At 39.1% G+C, this 16,697-nt stretch overlaps 2 protein-coding genes across 4 annotated transcripts in view; both read right to left on the minus strand.

Moving 5' to 3' along the window:
* Positions 1-872: 872 nt before the first annotated feature.
* F2R (coagulation factor II thrombin receptor) lies at positions 873-8,517 on the minus strand. Its single transcript, XM_031507299.2, has 2 exons — positions 8,334-8,517; positions 873-2,424 (listed from the first exon to the last, which is right to left on the minus strand). Exons 1-2 carry the CDS (start codon positions 8,392-8,394, stop codon positions 1,223-1,225), a joined length of 1,263 nt encoding a protein of 420 aa, XP_031363159.2. The 5' UTR covers positions 8,395-8,517; the 3' UTR covers positions 873-1,222.
* Positions 8,518-12,428: 3,911 nt separating this feature from the next.
* Positions 12,429-16,697, minus strand: part of IQGAP2 (IQ motif containing GTPase activating protein 2) — a 123,279-nt gene continuing 119,010 nt past the window's right edge. For all 3 annotated transcript variants that reach the window (XM_077790218.1, XM_031507283.1, XM_077790217.1), the window contains 4 exons: positions 15,993-16,153; positions 15,028-15,171; positions 13,824-13,932; positions 12,429-13,366 (listed from right to left, as the gene is read on the minus strand). In XM_077790218.1, coding sequence (XP_077646344.1) covers positions 13,253-13,366; positions 13,824-13,932; positions 15,028-15,171; positions 15,993-16,153 — 528 coding nt within the window. In that variant the 3' untranslated portion in view covers positions 12,429-13,252. The remainder of the gene's footprint in view (positions 13,367-13,823; positions 13,933-15,027; positions 15,172-15,992; positions 16,154-16,697) is intronic.

Genomic DNA, 16,697 nt, shown 5'->3' on the forward strand with positions numbered 1-16,697 from the left:
AACCAACAAGAGATCATGGCTAGAAAGTCTCTCACTGTCACACCGTATGCAGAAAGATTATGTCTCCTGTCACTTGTGCTGGACTGACAAAAGCTCTTTTCCACTGCTGTACTTCTTGGCAGATGTATGTGGCAAATCCTAAAAACAAATTCCTACTTATATTGATTTCCATTTTCATGCACACTCCTATTACCTACATGCTTGTTTCTAAAATTGAATTGCTGTTATTTTTGCTTTACTGTTCTTTGTAGCAAAAGATTGCTCCAAAGAATGAAGTTAGCTATTGGTTAGCTACATACAACAGTCATTTCAGTAGATATGGTCATGGTGTAAAATGTGAAAAATGTCCATGCTAGCCAGGATAAAGGATATTTTCAAGTCCTAAATATATGCATGATGACCAACCATGTACAAGAAAGCACTGCATTTGGAAACTGCGTAACAAGATGGTGAATGGAGCTTTTCCAATGTATTTTCTTGGAGAGCCATTGACTTATTGTGAAAGAAAATCTCACAAATTCTTGTGAAATTAATTCTCAAGAATTCCTAACTAAAATGCCTAGTATACACTAATGGTAGGAAAACTAAAAACAAGCTAGCTCCAGCTGCTGGAAATTAACTCCCATTTTACAGATTGCACTAAGCAATAGCTGGGTTTTGGTTCCTCACATTCTGAAAACCATACAGACTGTTTTGAAGTGGAATATGTAAAAATATAAAATTAACAATTTCAGTGTCCAGAGACACTGAAATAATGCTAAGAAAGTAAGTTAATAGATAATTCTAGAAATAATGGAATATAGAAGGGGACAAAAAAAAAGCCTGGAAAGGTATTTTAACTTTTTTGAGGAACAACTGGATGGATGGAGTGATTCCATATACAATAATTTATTCAACCTGATAGGTACAGTTCAAAATACTAAACTGGAATTTCTACAATAAACTGAACAATGCAAAGGATTTATCTGAAAAAAGGTTTATTCAGAAAACACTCAACAGCTATTATTAAGAAATTATTTTCCCCCTACATTAACTTATTTACATATACTATACATCTTTATATATATATATATCTATGCATACACACATACAGAGTTTTAACTTGAATTGTGTATTGCTATATTGGATTCATAAAGTTATATATCATACAACAACTTGGTTTAAGACAGAACAGTCTTCTTTTTGTCTGTGTAAAAATTAAGCAATTATAAGACAAGTTATCTCAATGCATTGCTAGCAATTTCCTGTAGACACTGTTATTCACATTAGTTGTCAACGTAGCCCTTCTGGTACTAGTGGTAGACATCAACTGGCCACTGCTGTTACTACTGTTGGGATCAAAAGTCTTTTCACAATTGAAGAGACTGAAAAGTTGTCGCTGATACTGAGAAGAAGCATAGTAGTAAATAAAGGGGTCAATGCAGCAGCTAATGCTGCTGATAGAAACACAGAGTAGATAGGCAAAGTAAAGATACTCTAAGCTGTTGTCATATGAAAAATGGATATAATGAATTAAAAGGAGAACATTTGTTGGTCCAAAGCAAATAACGAAAACAGAAAAGACAGTCACACACAAAAGCAAGGCACGTGTCTTCTTGTTTTGCTTTGCAACAATGGTGGAAGAACTAAGACAACGAATGATACTCACATAACAGACAGTAGAAATTATAAATGGTACTATGAAAAACACAGAAGAGAAGACAGAGAAGAAGTGGAGGTAATAGCCGTGAAGTTCAGATTCTCTCAGCACATCATGGCACGTAGTTATATTTAACCTGGGTATTTCCATTGTTTGCTCTCGTAGGAGAAAAGGTATAACCCCAGCTATTGCTACAAGCCATATGATGAAACAAACCAGAGAGGCACGAGTTAGTGTACGCCACCCCAGTGACTGCATGGGGTACACCACTGCTAAGAAGCGATCGAAGCTTATGCTTGTCATAAGCATTATTGAGCAGTACATGTTGCAGAAGAAGGCAGCAGTGATGAAACGGCACATTAGAGGCCCAAAAACCCAGTCATTTCCTGAAAAGTGATAAACAATCTTAAATGGAAGCACACTTACAAAGAGAACATCTGCAAGGGCCAAATTCAACATGTATATTACAGCTGGCTTTTCAATTTTCATCTTTTTAAGAAACACGAGTATCGCTGTAATGTTCAGAGGGAGACTCAGCACAAGCACTAGGGTGTAAACTGAAGGAACAAAACGAGTCAGCCACGGACTAGTGAGGTATCTTGCTGTTTGAACTGATATCATTCCTTGTTCATGTAGGAACGATGCAGACTGATTGGCGGCTCCTGATCCAACTTCCAAGTCATTTTCAGTATCACCATCAACAGGAATAAGATCAGCCTCCAGACTGGAAGAACTACGAAAGGCAAAACTTCTGATGTGTGGTATGTTGGTGTTATTTGGAAAGCCTGAAAAGTAAGGAAGTATTAAGGTTAATAAGCCAATATTTAGATGGTATGGGGAAGTAAAAACATCTTTCAAGAAGGGAAGTTAAGATTACATTAGACAAACAAAATAATAAGGTTAATTTCTGATTCAAAGCACAGGTTGCCCACAGGTCAGCCATTTTATTTTAGCTCTTCCTGCTACAAATTTGAGTATGTCCTCCTATGTCTCCTATCTCTTAGCTTCAAAGTGTGGGAGGATGGATTGTAGGAGAATAGAGATAGTGAAGGCAATCTCACCCCTGAGGAGTTGCCCTGTACTAATTACCAAAGAGTAGGAACAGGCCTGCCCTTAACAGGGCACAGCTGTGTCCAATAAGGATGGGTGTTATAAAAGAGTGGATTAGCTGGTTGAGAGAGGGTTGGAGTCAGCTGCCTGTGGTGCTGTGAGGAGCAAGGGTCAGGCAGTCATGTTAGGGACAGTCAGGGTCAGTATGTGCTGCCAGGGACAGAAAGGGTCAGGTGTTGATGTTAGGGACAGTAGGGGTTAGTGTGTGCTGCCAGGGACAGAAAGGATCAGGTGTTCATGTTAGAGACAGTAAGGGTCAGTATGTGCTGCCAGGGACAGAAAGGGTCAGGTGTTCATGTTAGGGACAGTAGGGGTTAGTGTGTGCTGCCAGGGACAGAAAGGGTCAGGTGTTCATGTTAGGGACAGTAGGGGTTAGTGTGTGCTGCCAGGGACAGAAAGGGTCAGGTGTTGATGTTAGGGACAGTAGGGGTTAGTGTGTGCTGCCAGGGACAGAAAGGATCGGGCGGCAGTGACAGGGACAGGTAGAAGTCAGCTGGCCATGTGGAAGAGAGAGAAAAGGAGTCAGTGTTGCGAGGAGCTGCCTGTGAGAACTCACAGAGAGAAGGTATGAGAGTCTTACAGTAAGATAATAAACCAAAGGTGACAGTTCCCATCCACCATCGATTGGTGCCAAACAGCAATGCCAACAATTGGTGGCCCATACGGGGATGAGTTCTAACATGACAGCTTTTATTAGCAGTGATTCTAGCTATGCTTAAGGATTCCATCTAATCTATACTTCCCTTGGGCAACTGTAACACAAACACAACAGGGAATTTGCCAGCCTTGAACTGTCTTGGCCAGACCCTTCATGCCTTTTGTAAGAAATGAGATCCTGACTTAAGTACTCATACACAGAATTCCCAGTAAAAGCTCTCATTACCAAAATCACAAAAAGTAAAAGTGCAATTAAAACATAATGATTTTGAAATATTTTTGTGTGCTCTGGAGACATCTTACTCAACTCAAAGGCTCCCATCAAAAGAGATGGCAGAGCAGTTTTCAAGGTAGATGTAGATAGACCTTTTGCTTGTAACAGATGGGTAGCCACAGATTGTGCTGAAACACTTTCTGAGTTCTACTGATCTTAACCCACAGTGTTCAGGAGAGCAGCAGGGGTCTGGCATACCCCCAGAGCACTTCTGAAACCTACAGTTCTCTTTACAGCAAGGTCTTCTGCAGCATGCTTTTGTAGCTAAGTCAGGGAAGGCTGTCTCTGCTTTTTGAATGTAATAAGCCAGGCAATCAGTGCTATAAAGCATTAACTGTGTGGCTGTTGTTTGTAGGGGGTTATTTATGTAAAAAAAGAAAAAAAACAATCAAAAGAGCTATTTGGGAATTCTTTCAACAAACTTGTTTGTATGGAGAAATATTTTGTAATACTATAATTTTCAGTTTTGGCTTAATCTGCTTTGGCATAGAATAATTCAAGTGTAATGTGGGTAGACAGAAGTGAGAAAGTTACAACTACTCAAGTAACCAGTCACCTGTTTGACTGTGCAATTGATCCTTTGTTGGATCCTAGAGCATTAAAACAAAAATGAGGGTGTCATAGCTCAGATCTGTAAGCTGAAAGCACATGGAATGATTCATCTGTGCAAATGCTGTTTGTGAGAAGCAATTACTTGTTTTATAGTAATTGAAACCAATTTTTTTAATTAAAACAACTGAAGGAAGCAGATGGCAAAGAGAAAAGTGGCTGCAGCTTTAAGCAGACAATTGCCTCACTTTGTGCACAGGCAGTGACAGAAGGGTCCTACCCGGCATGGATTTTTGTGAAATTCGGACTTGAATGTGGGAGTAGTTCAAAGGACTGGTAAGGTAATTTGGTGATTTTTTTTTTTAGATTGGCTGTGCTTTATGTACCATGCTGTGTCATAGCAGCATTCTAGGGGCAGAGAGACAAAAGGCAAGAATAGTTTTCCTATGCAAAGTGACCAGATTGCATCCTCTGCCAGTCAGAAAAAAAGATGCTGGGAGGTTGTTACAGAGACTGTAGTAGGAATGATGTAGTTTGAAGCAGAAATGACAGAAGTGTATGAGATTTGGTGATTGCACAGAATGGCACTAAATGCATACAAGGGGATGTTCTGTCTTTTTAAAGAAAACATGAACAACAGGCAGAACTATAAGGCCTTAATCTGTAACAGTTTATAAATCTAGTGTAAGCAGTTGGATGCCCAAAGAGTCAGCTCCTAGCTTTGCAGCTAAGTTGCAGCACAAGTCCTTTTGTATGACACCTCTAACTTATGGCAGACATCAAAGAATTAGATTTTCTATATTTAATGATCATTGCAATGTCACAAATAACACCATTGGTCTTGATCTCTTCTGGGAGGATTATAACTATACTTGAATGAATGGCCCTCCCTGCACCAGATTTCTTACACCTGGAACCTTGTCTCCATGATAAAGACATCAGTGAAAGTGAGAAAAAATCTGTCAACTGTCCCTATAGTATCTCCAGTACACAAAAAGTTTTATGAATTTAAGTATTTTAATTCTATAAGTATTTATTTTCAAACCAGAAAACTATCGAAAGTTTGAAATATTGAAAACTATTTTAGTCTCCCAAAGGTTGACATTTCCATGTAGAATGGTGTGGAGAACCAAACAAAGAGGTGGCATGGTTCTGTGTGAGGAATGCATGTTTTTGGGAACACAAGATATAAACAGACTTGAAGAGAGAGGGAGAGTAAAGCCTGGAGTTAGGAACTGTGTTGCCAAGACTACCACTGAATAACATGGTAACTGAGGCACCAGTTGTCTTGTCCCAGTATCCCTCAGATTTGGAGGACCTGAGCTGTGCTGCAGTTTCACATTTTTGAGAACTAGCAAACCAACCCAATCAGAGTCACTGACCCTTAATGACTGAGGTTAAGTCTCTTAGTGTGGATGCCCTGGGTGATAACCTGAATGACTTCTCATCACCAGCTCCTAACTGAGAATGGTATAAAAATATGCTACACGAAAAGAATGCTATGAGTGGGACAGGTACCTTTTACTGACTACCAGCCATTGTCTAAGCTAGTGCTTATAGCTAAATGAACATTGCTAATAATTTTAATTATATTCTGAATTCTTGGAGGCATCTTATTTACAGGTTTCTTAGATGAAAGAATTTAGAGTCACTTTTACTCCATTACAGAAATTTTCTAGAGGTAGAATCCTATTACAATAAATCAAACAAACAAAAAAAATGTATAAATAATTTTAGATAAATATCTGGAATAATTTGGTGAAAACTATGTATTCTTTGTATAAGCAGAGGCTTTCTAAGTTCAGAATTGAACTCAACCTTCATTCTGCAAACATCACCTCTACACTGACTCCTGTTCTAAATCCATGTCCCCATTTTGAACTTAGAAGACATGAGGTACTACTTGCAAGCCAGCTTTGTGGGAAAATGTAATGAGGCATCACACTTGCTATTTCGCTGCCACTTGATAACATGAAGAATGGTGACCTAAACTTTCATGTCTATTTTCATATGCAAGGGACTACTCTGCATCCCACTCTGTGAAAGAAAATACAACTTTGACCAATCTTAAGCTCCAGAAGAAACTTGAAAAATATTTCTGTAGACCCATGAGCATGGACAGAATGTTACAAACCAGCAGACTTCACATCCCGAGGGATATCTTTGTGATGTCAGAGACTAGAGAACAGGCTTGTGTAGGAACACAAGCCAATTAAATATGTTCCCTATGTGCTGCTGGACAATAAATAATACTGATTTATGGGCATTATTGGCAACAGCTGCATACTAGCTTATAACAAATAGGTTTCTTTTATCTCTCCTTTGTACAACCCCAAGTGATAAGCATCTATAATCTAAATTACTCAGTAGCCCATAAATTAGGCATGTGAAGGCAGACTCTGAAGTGCATGCCAGACATGCATTAATGAACAAAATAAGACACAATCTTGTAGGAGTGATGACAGTTAATTGCTTTTATAAAAATAAAACTGAATTATTTATGAGTTCACATCTCTATTTATATAGAATTCATTATTAGATTACACAACTGATGTGGTAGCAATCTGAACACATTTTCTTGAACTATTGTTTTCTTGCAACTGGGTGTCTGCTCTGTTTTCTCATCTCTTTAACCACATATGCTGGCTTCAAACAATGAATAATCTCTGTCTTGCCATCAGTGTCTCAAGGCAGGGAATTCCAGGCAAGTTTCAGACCTTAGACACCTCAACAGCACTGGTCAGATAATTTGTAGGCACTTAACACCAACCTACTGCCAAACTAGTGCTTTTTCATCTGCCCAAAGGAACAGTGCAGGTCAGTAATGTGGTAACTGTGCACAGCGAAGGATGGCAGAAAAGCCAGAGCAGACCACAGGATACAAAAGTGCATGGGCAACAGGAATGATGTACATTGTGGTAAAAACAGGTTATTTAGGACAGCGGGGAAATTATATTATTATGATGGGAGTGAGCACAAGAAGAGCAGAAGACATATTCAGATGATTGGGTTTTGTTAGTTCTGTTGTACATGAAGTAACTGGAAGAATAGCACCAACAGTGAAATTTTTTCCTAGCATTAACATGTGCAGCTTGTCTTTTACACCACCTCCCCCTTTTCTTAAAAAGATATTTTCCTTAGACTTCTCATATGAACATGATTTCAGCTTCCTTCCCACTTGTCCTTGTACCAGGAAGTTGTCCAGCAAAAATTATTTGCCCTCTCTGATGCTTCCCTCCCAGCATAGTTACAAATACTAGGTCTATCCCCTTTCAGTTTAGCTCAGCAGTCAAAGTATGCTATGCTCTGAAATTTCCTCTTAGCTACTCATCTAATCAGCCCTTTTACATATATAGGACCTGAGGCTCTACTGCAGGCCATCGTGGGACGTTATTTCTACAGGAGCACTATCGCCACTACCTGATTGAAAGAAATCTTAAACTGAATCAAGGAAAATTGTAATAGCAAAAAAACCCCAGTGCTAATCTCTAAATGCACAATCCTTTGTACTGCTGTACCTCTGCCATAAGGTGTGAGGTTAAATGCATGCATGTCTTCTCTCTCTTTCCTTACCTCAGCATCTCCATCGTTTAACAAGCTCTGAGCAGGACGGATACATGGGCTCACCAGGTAGGGTTCTGATGTTGCTATATCGTGAATAACCATGAAATAACCATGAAAGTAGTCTATCTACTTGGGGTGCATATTCTGAACAATTTTGTGCTGGCAGATCTTCCGAAATTTGCACCTCCTAGAAATTCAGCTGGCACACCCTCTTCCTACGTTGCTAGTGAAAGGTTAAGAGAATCCAGCAGCAAGTCTCGCCGATCTGGTCCGTTCCCCCGCCACCTGCCACTGCCTGCCCCCCTCCTTAACCACGGCGTCACCCCGAGCCATCCTCCACCACCAAGAACAGCCTCTCCTCGCCGCTGCCAGGAGCACAAAGCGCCGAAGAAAACTCGGCCCGAACTCGCACGGAAAACTCCCAAGCGGGATCGCACGGCCCGGCAGCGTGCGGACAGGCGATGCTGAGCGCTGGGACGCCTCCGGCTCTTCGCTCCGCGGCCGGAACACGCCGCCAGCGCCGCGGCCCCGCGGACCCACCTGGCCGGGGCGGCGGGCAGCAGAGCAGCGCCAGGGCGCACAGCAGCGCCCGGGGCCGCATGGCCGCGCCTTCGGTCCGCGGTCCGTCCGCCCGTCCGCCCGTCCGTCCGTCCGTCCGTCCGTCCGGGGCTGGCGCACGCAGCCCGCACGAGGCCGGGGCTGGCGGAGAGCCGCACCGGGACTCCCTCCTGCCGCAGGGATGGGGCTGCGCGCCGGGGCTCGGCGGGAGGGGAGGAGAGGGAGGGGAAGGAAGGGGAGGAGGAGGCGCAGGGGCAGCGCCCGCGGGACTCGGAGCCCGGCCAGCAGCCCCCGCGCCCCGCTGGGACACGGGAAGCGGCGGCCGGATCGGGCAGGGTGAGAGGTCGGGAGCGCCGGAACAAAGGGTTATGTTCAAGGAATTATTCTAAGCTAAGTTTGCCAAATTTGCAGTCCGAGTGCCTCACGGGAGCAGTTGTACGGGCAGATGAAATGCCTGCATTACTCACAGCTGAAGGATCACACTGTTTCAGTTGATCTACTTCGTATAAAGGAGATGACGTTCAAGCTGGCTTGTATTGCATGTGTTCAGTAAACTGCGCTACAAACACAGGGCAACCCAAAAGCGATTCATTGCCCGGCTCTGCAGCCCTCTCTGCTGTTCCAAAATTCCCGATAAAGTGGTGCCACTCCCCAGTCCAGTGGCGCTGACAAACTTTGGAGTCTGTGATCCTTTTGAGATGCTCATGAATCAAGAAGTGGTTGAAGCAAAACCTACATGAAGGTTGCATAGGAAAATATTTTGGTAATTTTGCAGCTATTATTTAGAAGCTTTGCTTTCAAAACATCCCACTGTTGTTTAAGTGTTTATTAAGCCTGTAGGACAGTCAGAAGCTTTAAAGTGGACACTGGCTTGCTAGCGTGTGCTATCCATGCCTCAACTGTATATCCTTCTGTTTACAGCAGTACAGACAAAAATGGGAATGAGGGAAGGCTGATTTGAACTTGCTTATATGTATGAAGTGCCTTTATTACTGCAGAAGCACTGAGCTTTGTTTTTGGTGGAGAATAAAAATAATGGAAGACAAATTTCCCTAATCATATGTACTGGTTCCCAGTAAGCTCTGTGTCTCTATGGTGTTCCTCTCACAGTTCTACCACTACTTATAACATGGTTGAAGATGATTGCATTTGTATAGAGCAAGAAATAAATACAAGTTTTACAGCTAGCCAGCCTTCCCACAGCTCTATCATCCCACATGCTCTAGGAAACCTAGAAAAAAATGCTTTATACTTAATTGAACTATTCATCTGTTTAGACAATACCTTAATCAGAGGTAATTATTTCATCTGGGAAGAGAAAGTGAAGCTATTCTTTTTGTGAGGTGAAGCTAGTAATTTCTGTGTGGTCTCACAGTTCTATAACATGCACAGACGTTGCTCTTCTAACACTCTAAACCCAAAATAGAACTGAACTAAAACAGGTAATTGTAAAAATGACTCAGGTTCTCAAAAAAGCATATATTGCTAGTATTTTTCTTACATTTCAAGAAGTGTTAGCCAGTGGGCAAATGCTTGAGGAATAACTTAGATTGCAGAGTTTGTAAAACATATGAAGAGAAGCCTGGTTCTCTTCAGATTGAACCTCCAGAAGTATTTTAGTCACAGACATTAGAAACCATCATAGGGCTATGCCCTTTCATCTTTGTAACCTGGTTATTATATATACAGCAAGTGAATAAAACCCATGCTTGTTAAATTTTATGTCTGCATATGAAAACCAAATTTAAGTTTTGTATCCTGTAGTTTTTTGAATCAACTTGCTCCTTCCTCTCAAGATAACTTATTGTAACAGAGGTGAAGAGTTCAGGACTTAATAATTTTTAATGCTACTTGGTGTTTTTTTTAGTAGAAGTATGTTACAGAACAAAACTTCATTCCTTTTAAACACACCAAGTTTACCAAAAAGGACTGCACCTATCTAGCCAGACTGCTACATCATTACTGTTTGCGGAAGGAGATCTTTCTTACTACCAATACACGGATTACCCTGGTGCTTGTCAGAGGTGGGTGGTTACTGCTGAAAGATGAGCACAGAAACACACACCTCAAGCAGGGAAATCAGTCATCTAGGTAGAGGGTTGTGTATCTTGTTACAAACTTTTTGAAATCACATGTAGCTGTCAGTGTTTGGATTTTCTGGGAATGAAGGTTGTTTTACTCCTGTATTCTTTAAAAGAAAGTTGGACAGTTAAAGGAGGTCCACGGATCAGTGCAAAGTGAAACAGAACAAATCTAGTGCTTGTGTTGGTGCTCCTGTCTGCCTGGCCTAAGCAGAAGGATGTTGTTCTGCAATTTTGTGGGTAGCTTTTTATCTTTAGAGGCCCTTGAGAATGGAAAAATTCCAAAATAAACTAAGTAAGCTGCCAGGCACTCTTAATGAACTCTAAAGACACGTGATAGAAAAATGCAAGCCTTGTGGTTAAAAGGCTAAGACTATTACCGATTATAATTTCTTTTCCCTGCCACCAGTTAAGGAGGAAAAAGCTGAGAGATAGGCTGTGCAAAGAAAGATGCATTCTCTCCTGTAGTGACAACCGATGCATAGGCCCAATTCAGCTGTACTGGCATTTTTTCTCAGATTTTGGAACAGCAATGCAAGTCTTTCCACACCACCATTTCATGATTGAAGCTGATTTCAGCAAGTCCTTTCTAATGTTGGAATTCCCCACATTGCATCTTACAGTAGCCTCTAAAACACCTTTTTTTTTTTGTAGTTAGTAGCTGTCAGCAGCAGTGGGTGATAACAAAATCACTTTGCTCATTTGTATGGTACTTCACACTACCATCAATCTTACATGGAGGAAGAAAACATTGTGGTCAATCCTTCTCAGCAGGGTTCATATTATTGTTCAGTGACAAGGCCCTAAATGGAACTACCTAATTAAGGAAAAAAGCTATAAAGGAGTTCAAAGACATTAAATGGAAATTATTCTTTGATGTGCACTAGGAAGAACAGGAAGCCCAGGCTGGAAAAGGGGCATGCTGGTACACAGACTGTACCATTCATAATTGTCATTATGTGGAAATCAAAGAAGCTTTTCTAAGCTTGCCTGCTCCAGGAAATAACTGAGGAATGTGCTATTTGCATTAGAACCAGGCAGGTACTAGATGTGCAAGTATATCACACAAAATTGCATAACCAGGAGTGAGTTACTCCCATAAAGGCTGTGGGTCTCTGGCATGTCTCACCAGCACAATTCCAGGCTTTTGACACATTGCCTCAAGAGTCCGTCCTTAGGAGCAACATCACACCTGTGGCAGATTTAGTGCTCAGCTAGAGTTTTTTAAAAATACAGCCATTAGTCAAGTCTGTTGCAAATAAAAAGGGGAACAAAAGATTGGGAATTGAATTAATATTCAAGTAAAATTCAGTTCTCTTCTTCAGAAGGAAGAACGAAGCACTGTTTTCATTTTTCTATCCAGCTATTTTAAGTGAAGTAGGGTATCAATACTGCAGTATTTATGTCATATTAAAATGGTTTATACATAACCAGCTAGAAGAAAACTGGGATCACAGAGTAGTTTTTTAATCATTTAATTAGGGATATTAACTGTTTTAAAGTAGTCATGTATTCAAACTTAATGTCATACATAAATTAATATCTCCAGCAAATGTAATAATTTTTTCAGCTTGTGTAACACCACACATCAGTTAGTATATCAGCTGAGTTTGTAATCCATATATCTGCCAGTGACTTAACACTGTTCTATTCTCTTACCAGAGTTCTTACTTAATATTTGCTTTTATAATTAATTCCAGAATTTCTCACTATCTTTTGAAGTGTTTGTCACAGGAAAAGTGAGAGAAAGAAGTATTTTCTATTGGTCACATTACCAATGGCACAAACTTTTGCTCTGTTATAGTTCCTAAGCAAAATCTTCATCACATTCAATGGCATAAGGGCCATGAAGTCTTCACTGCTGAGCAGCTTTCCTCAAGTGTACTGGAGACAGGCTTAATTACATGCAATTTTATAAAAGCACTGATATAAATTCTTTCAATTACCATCTAGGTTGCAGCTTTAATAATTCCTTGAAATGAGATTTAGGGACCAAGCCAGTTTAATTAGGTGATGTTTATTTTACATAGAACAATCTCCAAAGAATATTTAAAAAACCCAATCTAAATACTGATTTTATTGCATTTATTTTCTTACAAAAAAAAAAAAAAATAAAAGACAGGCACAATTTAGGTATTCAAATACTTCAAACTGAATAACTGTTCGCTATTCAGATTTCCCCAATACCACTCCAAAGGCTGTGAAAATAGAAAATGTCATTTTGCACAAGGCAGTAGTGCATTTAGTAGGAATGAATCGCAAAATATATTTTTGTGAAGCAAGTTGTTATTGTCACTCTATAATTACCTATAAAATTTTTTGAATTGCACAATATATTTGCTTTGCAATTGACAACTGCCACACAATAGGCCTAGTATGTAGCTAAGTATTTGCTCAAACTATCCCTTAGAAACAAATTAGGTTCTCTTTTGGTAAATACTTAAAGTCTAGTATCAGCTATATTATATATCTGAGGTAATTTAAAAATGTTTCAATAGGAAGAGGTTTATATATTTAACTAAATTCAATTTCTGTCTACTTTAAAATCTACACAATAGCTGTGTGTCCTAAAGAAAATTTTGATTTGAAAGTACCAACACCAATGAAATCTTGAGCTGTTTAAATGAATAGATTTCTTGGTTTTCTGTTTTGTTATCAATGCTGAAAAGGCACTGTGTACATTCCTCTGAACATTTGGTGTTTTAGGGTGTGTTTTTAAAATTTAACAAGCATCCAACGACAAACTTCAAATATTTATAAGCAAAAAAATACTGAATAGACTTCCCACTGATTGATGAAGTCCATGATATCTGAAAGTACTCATTTTCCATAGAACTTCTTATTCAACAAGAATATGAGCAAATTCACATTCACTTTAGCTTTATCAAACATTTTCATTACAGCCACACCTTCATACTGCATCTGAAGCAAATCCTGAAATGAGAAAAAAAATCATTAGTGTCCATCTAAATCCATACCTTACAGTAACAAGATGTGATAAACATCATCAACTCCAGGTTCTTAATAACTTAAAAAATTGCAAGCAAGTATTGGGATACATGTAGAAAACATTATGTGTCCTCTAGATCCTAAGCTACAGATGGTCAGTAACAGCAAACCAGAAGAAACACTGTTTTCTGTGTATTTCCATTTTTTTTTCTTAGTATTTCCTGCTTGCCACCTGAACTAATGTGGTGGTTGATTTCATGCAATTGCCCCGGAATAAACATTAAATCAATGCCCATGCCCAGCATCCTGCAGATATTATATAATTATTCTTCATATTAGCTGCTGCTCTGTACTGATTGACTGGTTTATGGATACATGTGAAAAAAATACTGAAAAAGCTTGTAGTTACAGCAGCAACATAGCAAAGGAACAAAATTCAAACCTGGAAATGGAGCTGCACTTTTTCCATCTCAACTCCTAAAAATTTTGCTTTGATTTCAAAGTCACCCACTTCTTCTCCAGGTGTGATATCAAACATCACATTCTTAAACCTTGAAACAAGAAAGGTAATTGAATACATAGGCTGTGCACTTTCATATAATCCAGAGACAGTTCTGGGGAAAAAGCCTTCAGAACATAGAACTTTGACCACAAGCCATGTCATTGGTGTCAAAGAATCACTCCATCCCTCCCTGCACTGCACTCCATATAGGGTCTTCTCAGAAATTTTCTTGTAGCATGAAAAATACAGAATTCTGAAGTCTTTTGTACTGGAGAAACAACCCCCTAGAAAAGCCCAACCCCAAAAAAACCAACAAAAAACAACAACAACAACAACAACAAACCACCAAAAAAAACCCACAAAAAGAAACAAAAATAAACCAACCCCAAAAAAACCCCCACCACCACAACAAAAAACTACCAACCAAAACCAAACCAACAAACAAAAAATGCAACAAAACACCAAAAAAAGAGAAGTATTTGGGAAGTTCAGTGAACAAATTGGATCCAACACCCAGTGGATAGAAACAGGACAACCAAATTTTCCTTCTGCCATGCCCAAGTGTCTCCTTGCAGGTACATATTTGCCTCATGTGGCTTCCTCTACCTGATTAATCCACTTGGGGAAAAAAAATAGAAAAAGAAAAAAACCTGAAAAATCTTTTCTGTGCAGAAGGTGGAAGGAAAGGTGCAGAGAATGGAAGACTTTCACTACCACAGCCTCAAAATGGAAGAATACAAAAGGGATGTTAAACCACCACATCCATTCACCCTGCCATAGTGAGGAAGAGCACAAAACATGAGGTTTACTAAGTTATTTGAAAGTGACTGGTCAAGATATGAAAAAGGATTGCTACAATTGCATAAAAACGTGGTCGTTAATAGTGAGTCTGCTGCCAAACTCACACTTGTTCGTGTAAGACAGTGCTAGGGCTGGCTTGTTAAAATATTTTCCCAAGGTAATCATAGAGCAAGGTACAAAGTAAAAAGAAATAATTGTAACAATTACACTGTAGCATCCTTCTGAGTGCAGAAGTCTGAGGTAATTTTAGCTGTGGCACAGGAAATTAAAATTTCTTTTATCAAAAGCCAGGCCTCTTCAGAAATTGTTGATCAGAAAATGCTCGGAATTGATTTGCACTTACTGATTGGTTTGAAGATCTTCAATTTCTAGGATGACACCTTTTTCATGAAGTCTTGCAGCTGTGTACTTTAGTGAGGTCTGTTTCAGCTTTTTGCTTCCTTTCACCTCCTCTTTTCCATCTAATTTAATTGACCTCCGTGAATTTCTGGAAAGAGAACAAGAAAACTGGTTTTTGATGTGTTTGTCAGATCCTTAATACTTCATTTACTCTTCTAGCCATATTTAACTTTCTTTCATTCTTTCTTGAACGTCTCTAAAAAAACAAAATTAACATCCCCAAAAATCTAAGAGTTGGAAGAATTTTTAGTATGCAGTGAATCATCTAAATATCTTGCCAATGAATTTTGAATCATCTTTTTAGCACTTCTTTCAATTCTATTGTGAAATGCAACTCTGATCCTAAAGAATCCACAATTTTCAGTTCAAAATTGCAATTTGTAAACTTAAGGTGACATAAATGGTAAATATTCTGTAATTAGAGTTAATTTTTGGATCAATGAAGTGTGCACTAGGATTCCTATGTCAGTAAAATGCTTTCATTTTAACATTTTGGTGGAATTGGTGAGGAGATTGCTTTCAAGTAACTCTGTCATATCTGGAAGGTAAAATTATTTAGGCATTTATTTTCCCCTTTTCTATTCTAATGACAAATCCCAAACCTTTTAAAAAAGGAAGAAACCAATAATTACTTCCCAAAACTTCATGATCTCTGACCTTGCAAATGGATCTGCAAAATAGCACCAATTAAATATACTGAAAACATCTATACATCTCTTTACATAGACTTTTCTTTCTCCAAGCACTCTTAAATAAATGCAAGACTTTAATATCCAGATGCTGACACAGTTAGCAACTCTCATGGACCTTTTGTAGACTGTCAAACTTTAAACTACAGATTAACACCTGCTTTTCATCTTGATAAAACACACTAAAAGACACATTAAAAGAAAGAAAGACTCAACTCACTTTCTTGTTAAGTTGTCTAAGCAAGTTTTTATATAGGTGTTGTAATAATTAATTTGTTCCTCATAAAATGCTGTCTTGGAGTTAAGGGCATTCAAAGTCTGCTGGAGTTTCACCAACTCAGCTTTTCGATGATGTCTGTATCTTCTTTGATTCCGGATATCCTAAATAAATTTATTAATGTCATTGTTTTATTAATTTGAAATTTTAAAAAGCCTTAGTTCATTTCCATTCTAATTTGTAATTACAAAATCTGACTTAATTACTGAGAGAAAGCACAAAACTAGCACGTTAGTTCTTACAAGAACTGTAGGTAGTACTACAGTTTGTTCCCATGGCAATCACATTGCTACTCATGTATAGAAGTGGTCTTGAACTTTGCTGTGCTCTTTGCTTGTGCTAAAGGTAGTTCAATATATTAAAGTTCTAATGGCCAGTATGGGTTGTGGATGTGGAATAGGATTAGTTGAGAACAGTCCCTGTGCTTTATCAGCATCAGGATGGGCACCACATTGACCCACTATTCTTCTGCCCAACCACAGCAGATCAGTGTTAATACCAATCAAATAATATTACATGGGAGTTTAAGACTTCTGAAACCTTACCAAGATCACAGCCATTCTTAATTGAAACACCACTGAGCAATTCCAATTACTGTTAATACAAAGTTATATTGAAACATTATAGAGGATGAGTTAAATCACCAGC

This window comes from Lonchura striata, chromosome Z (assembly GCF_046129695.1).
Source record: "Lonchura striata isolate bLonStr1 chromosome Z, bLonStr1.mat, whole genome shotgun sequence".
NCBI lineage: Eukaryota > Metazoa > Chordata > Aves > Passeriformes > Estrildidae > Lonchura > Lonchura striata.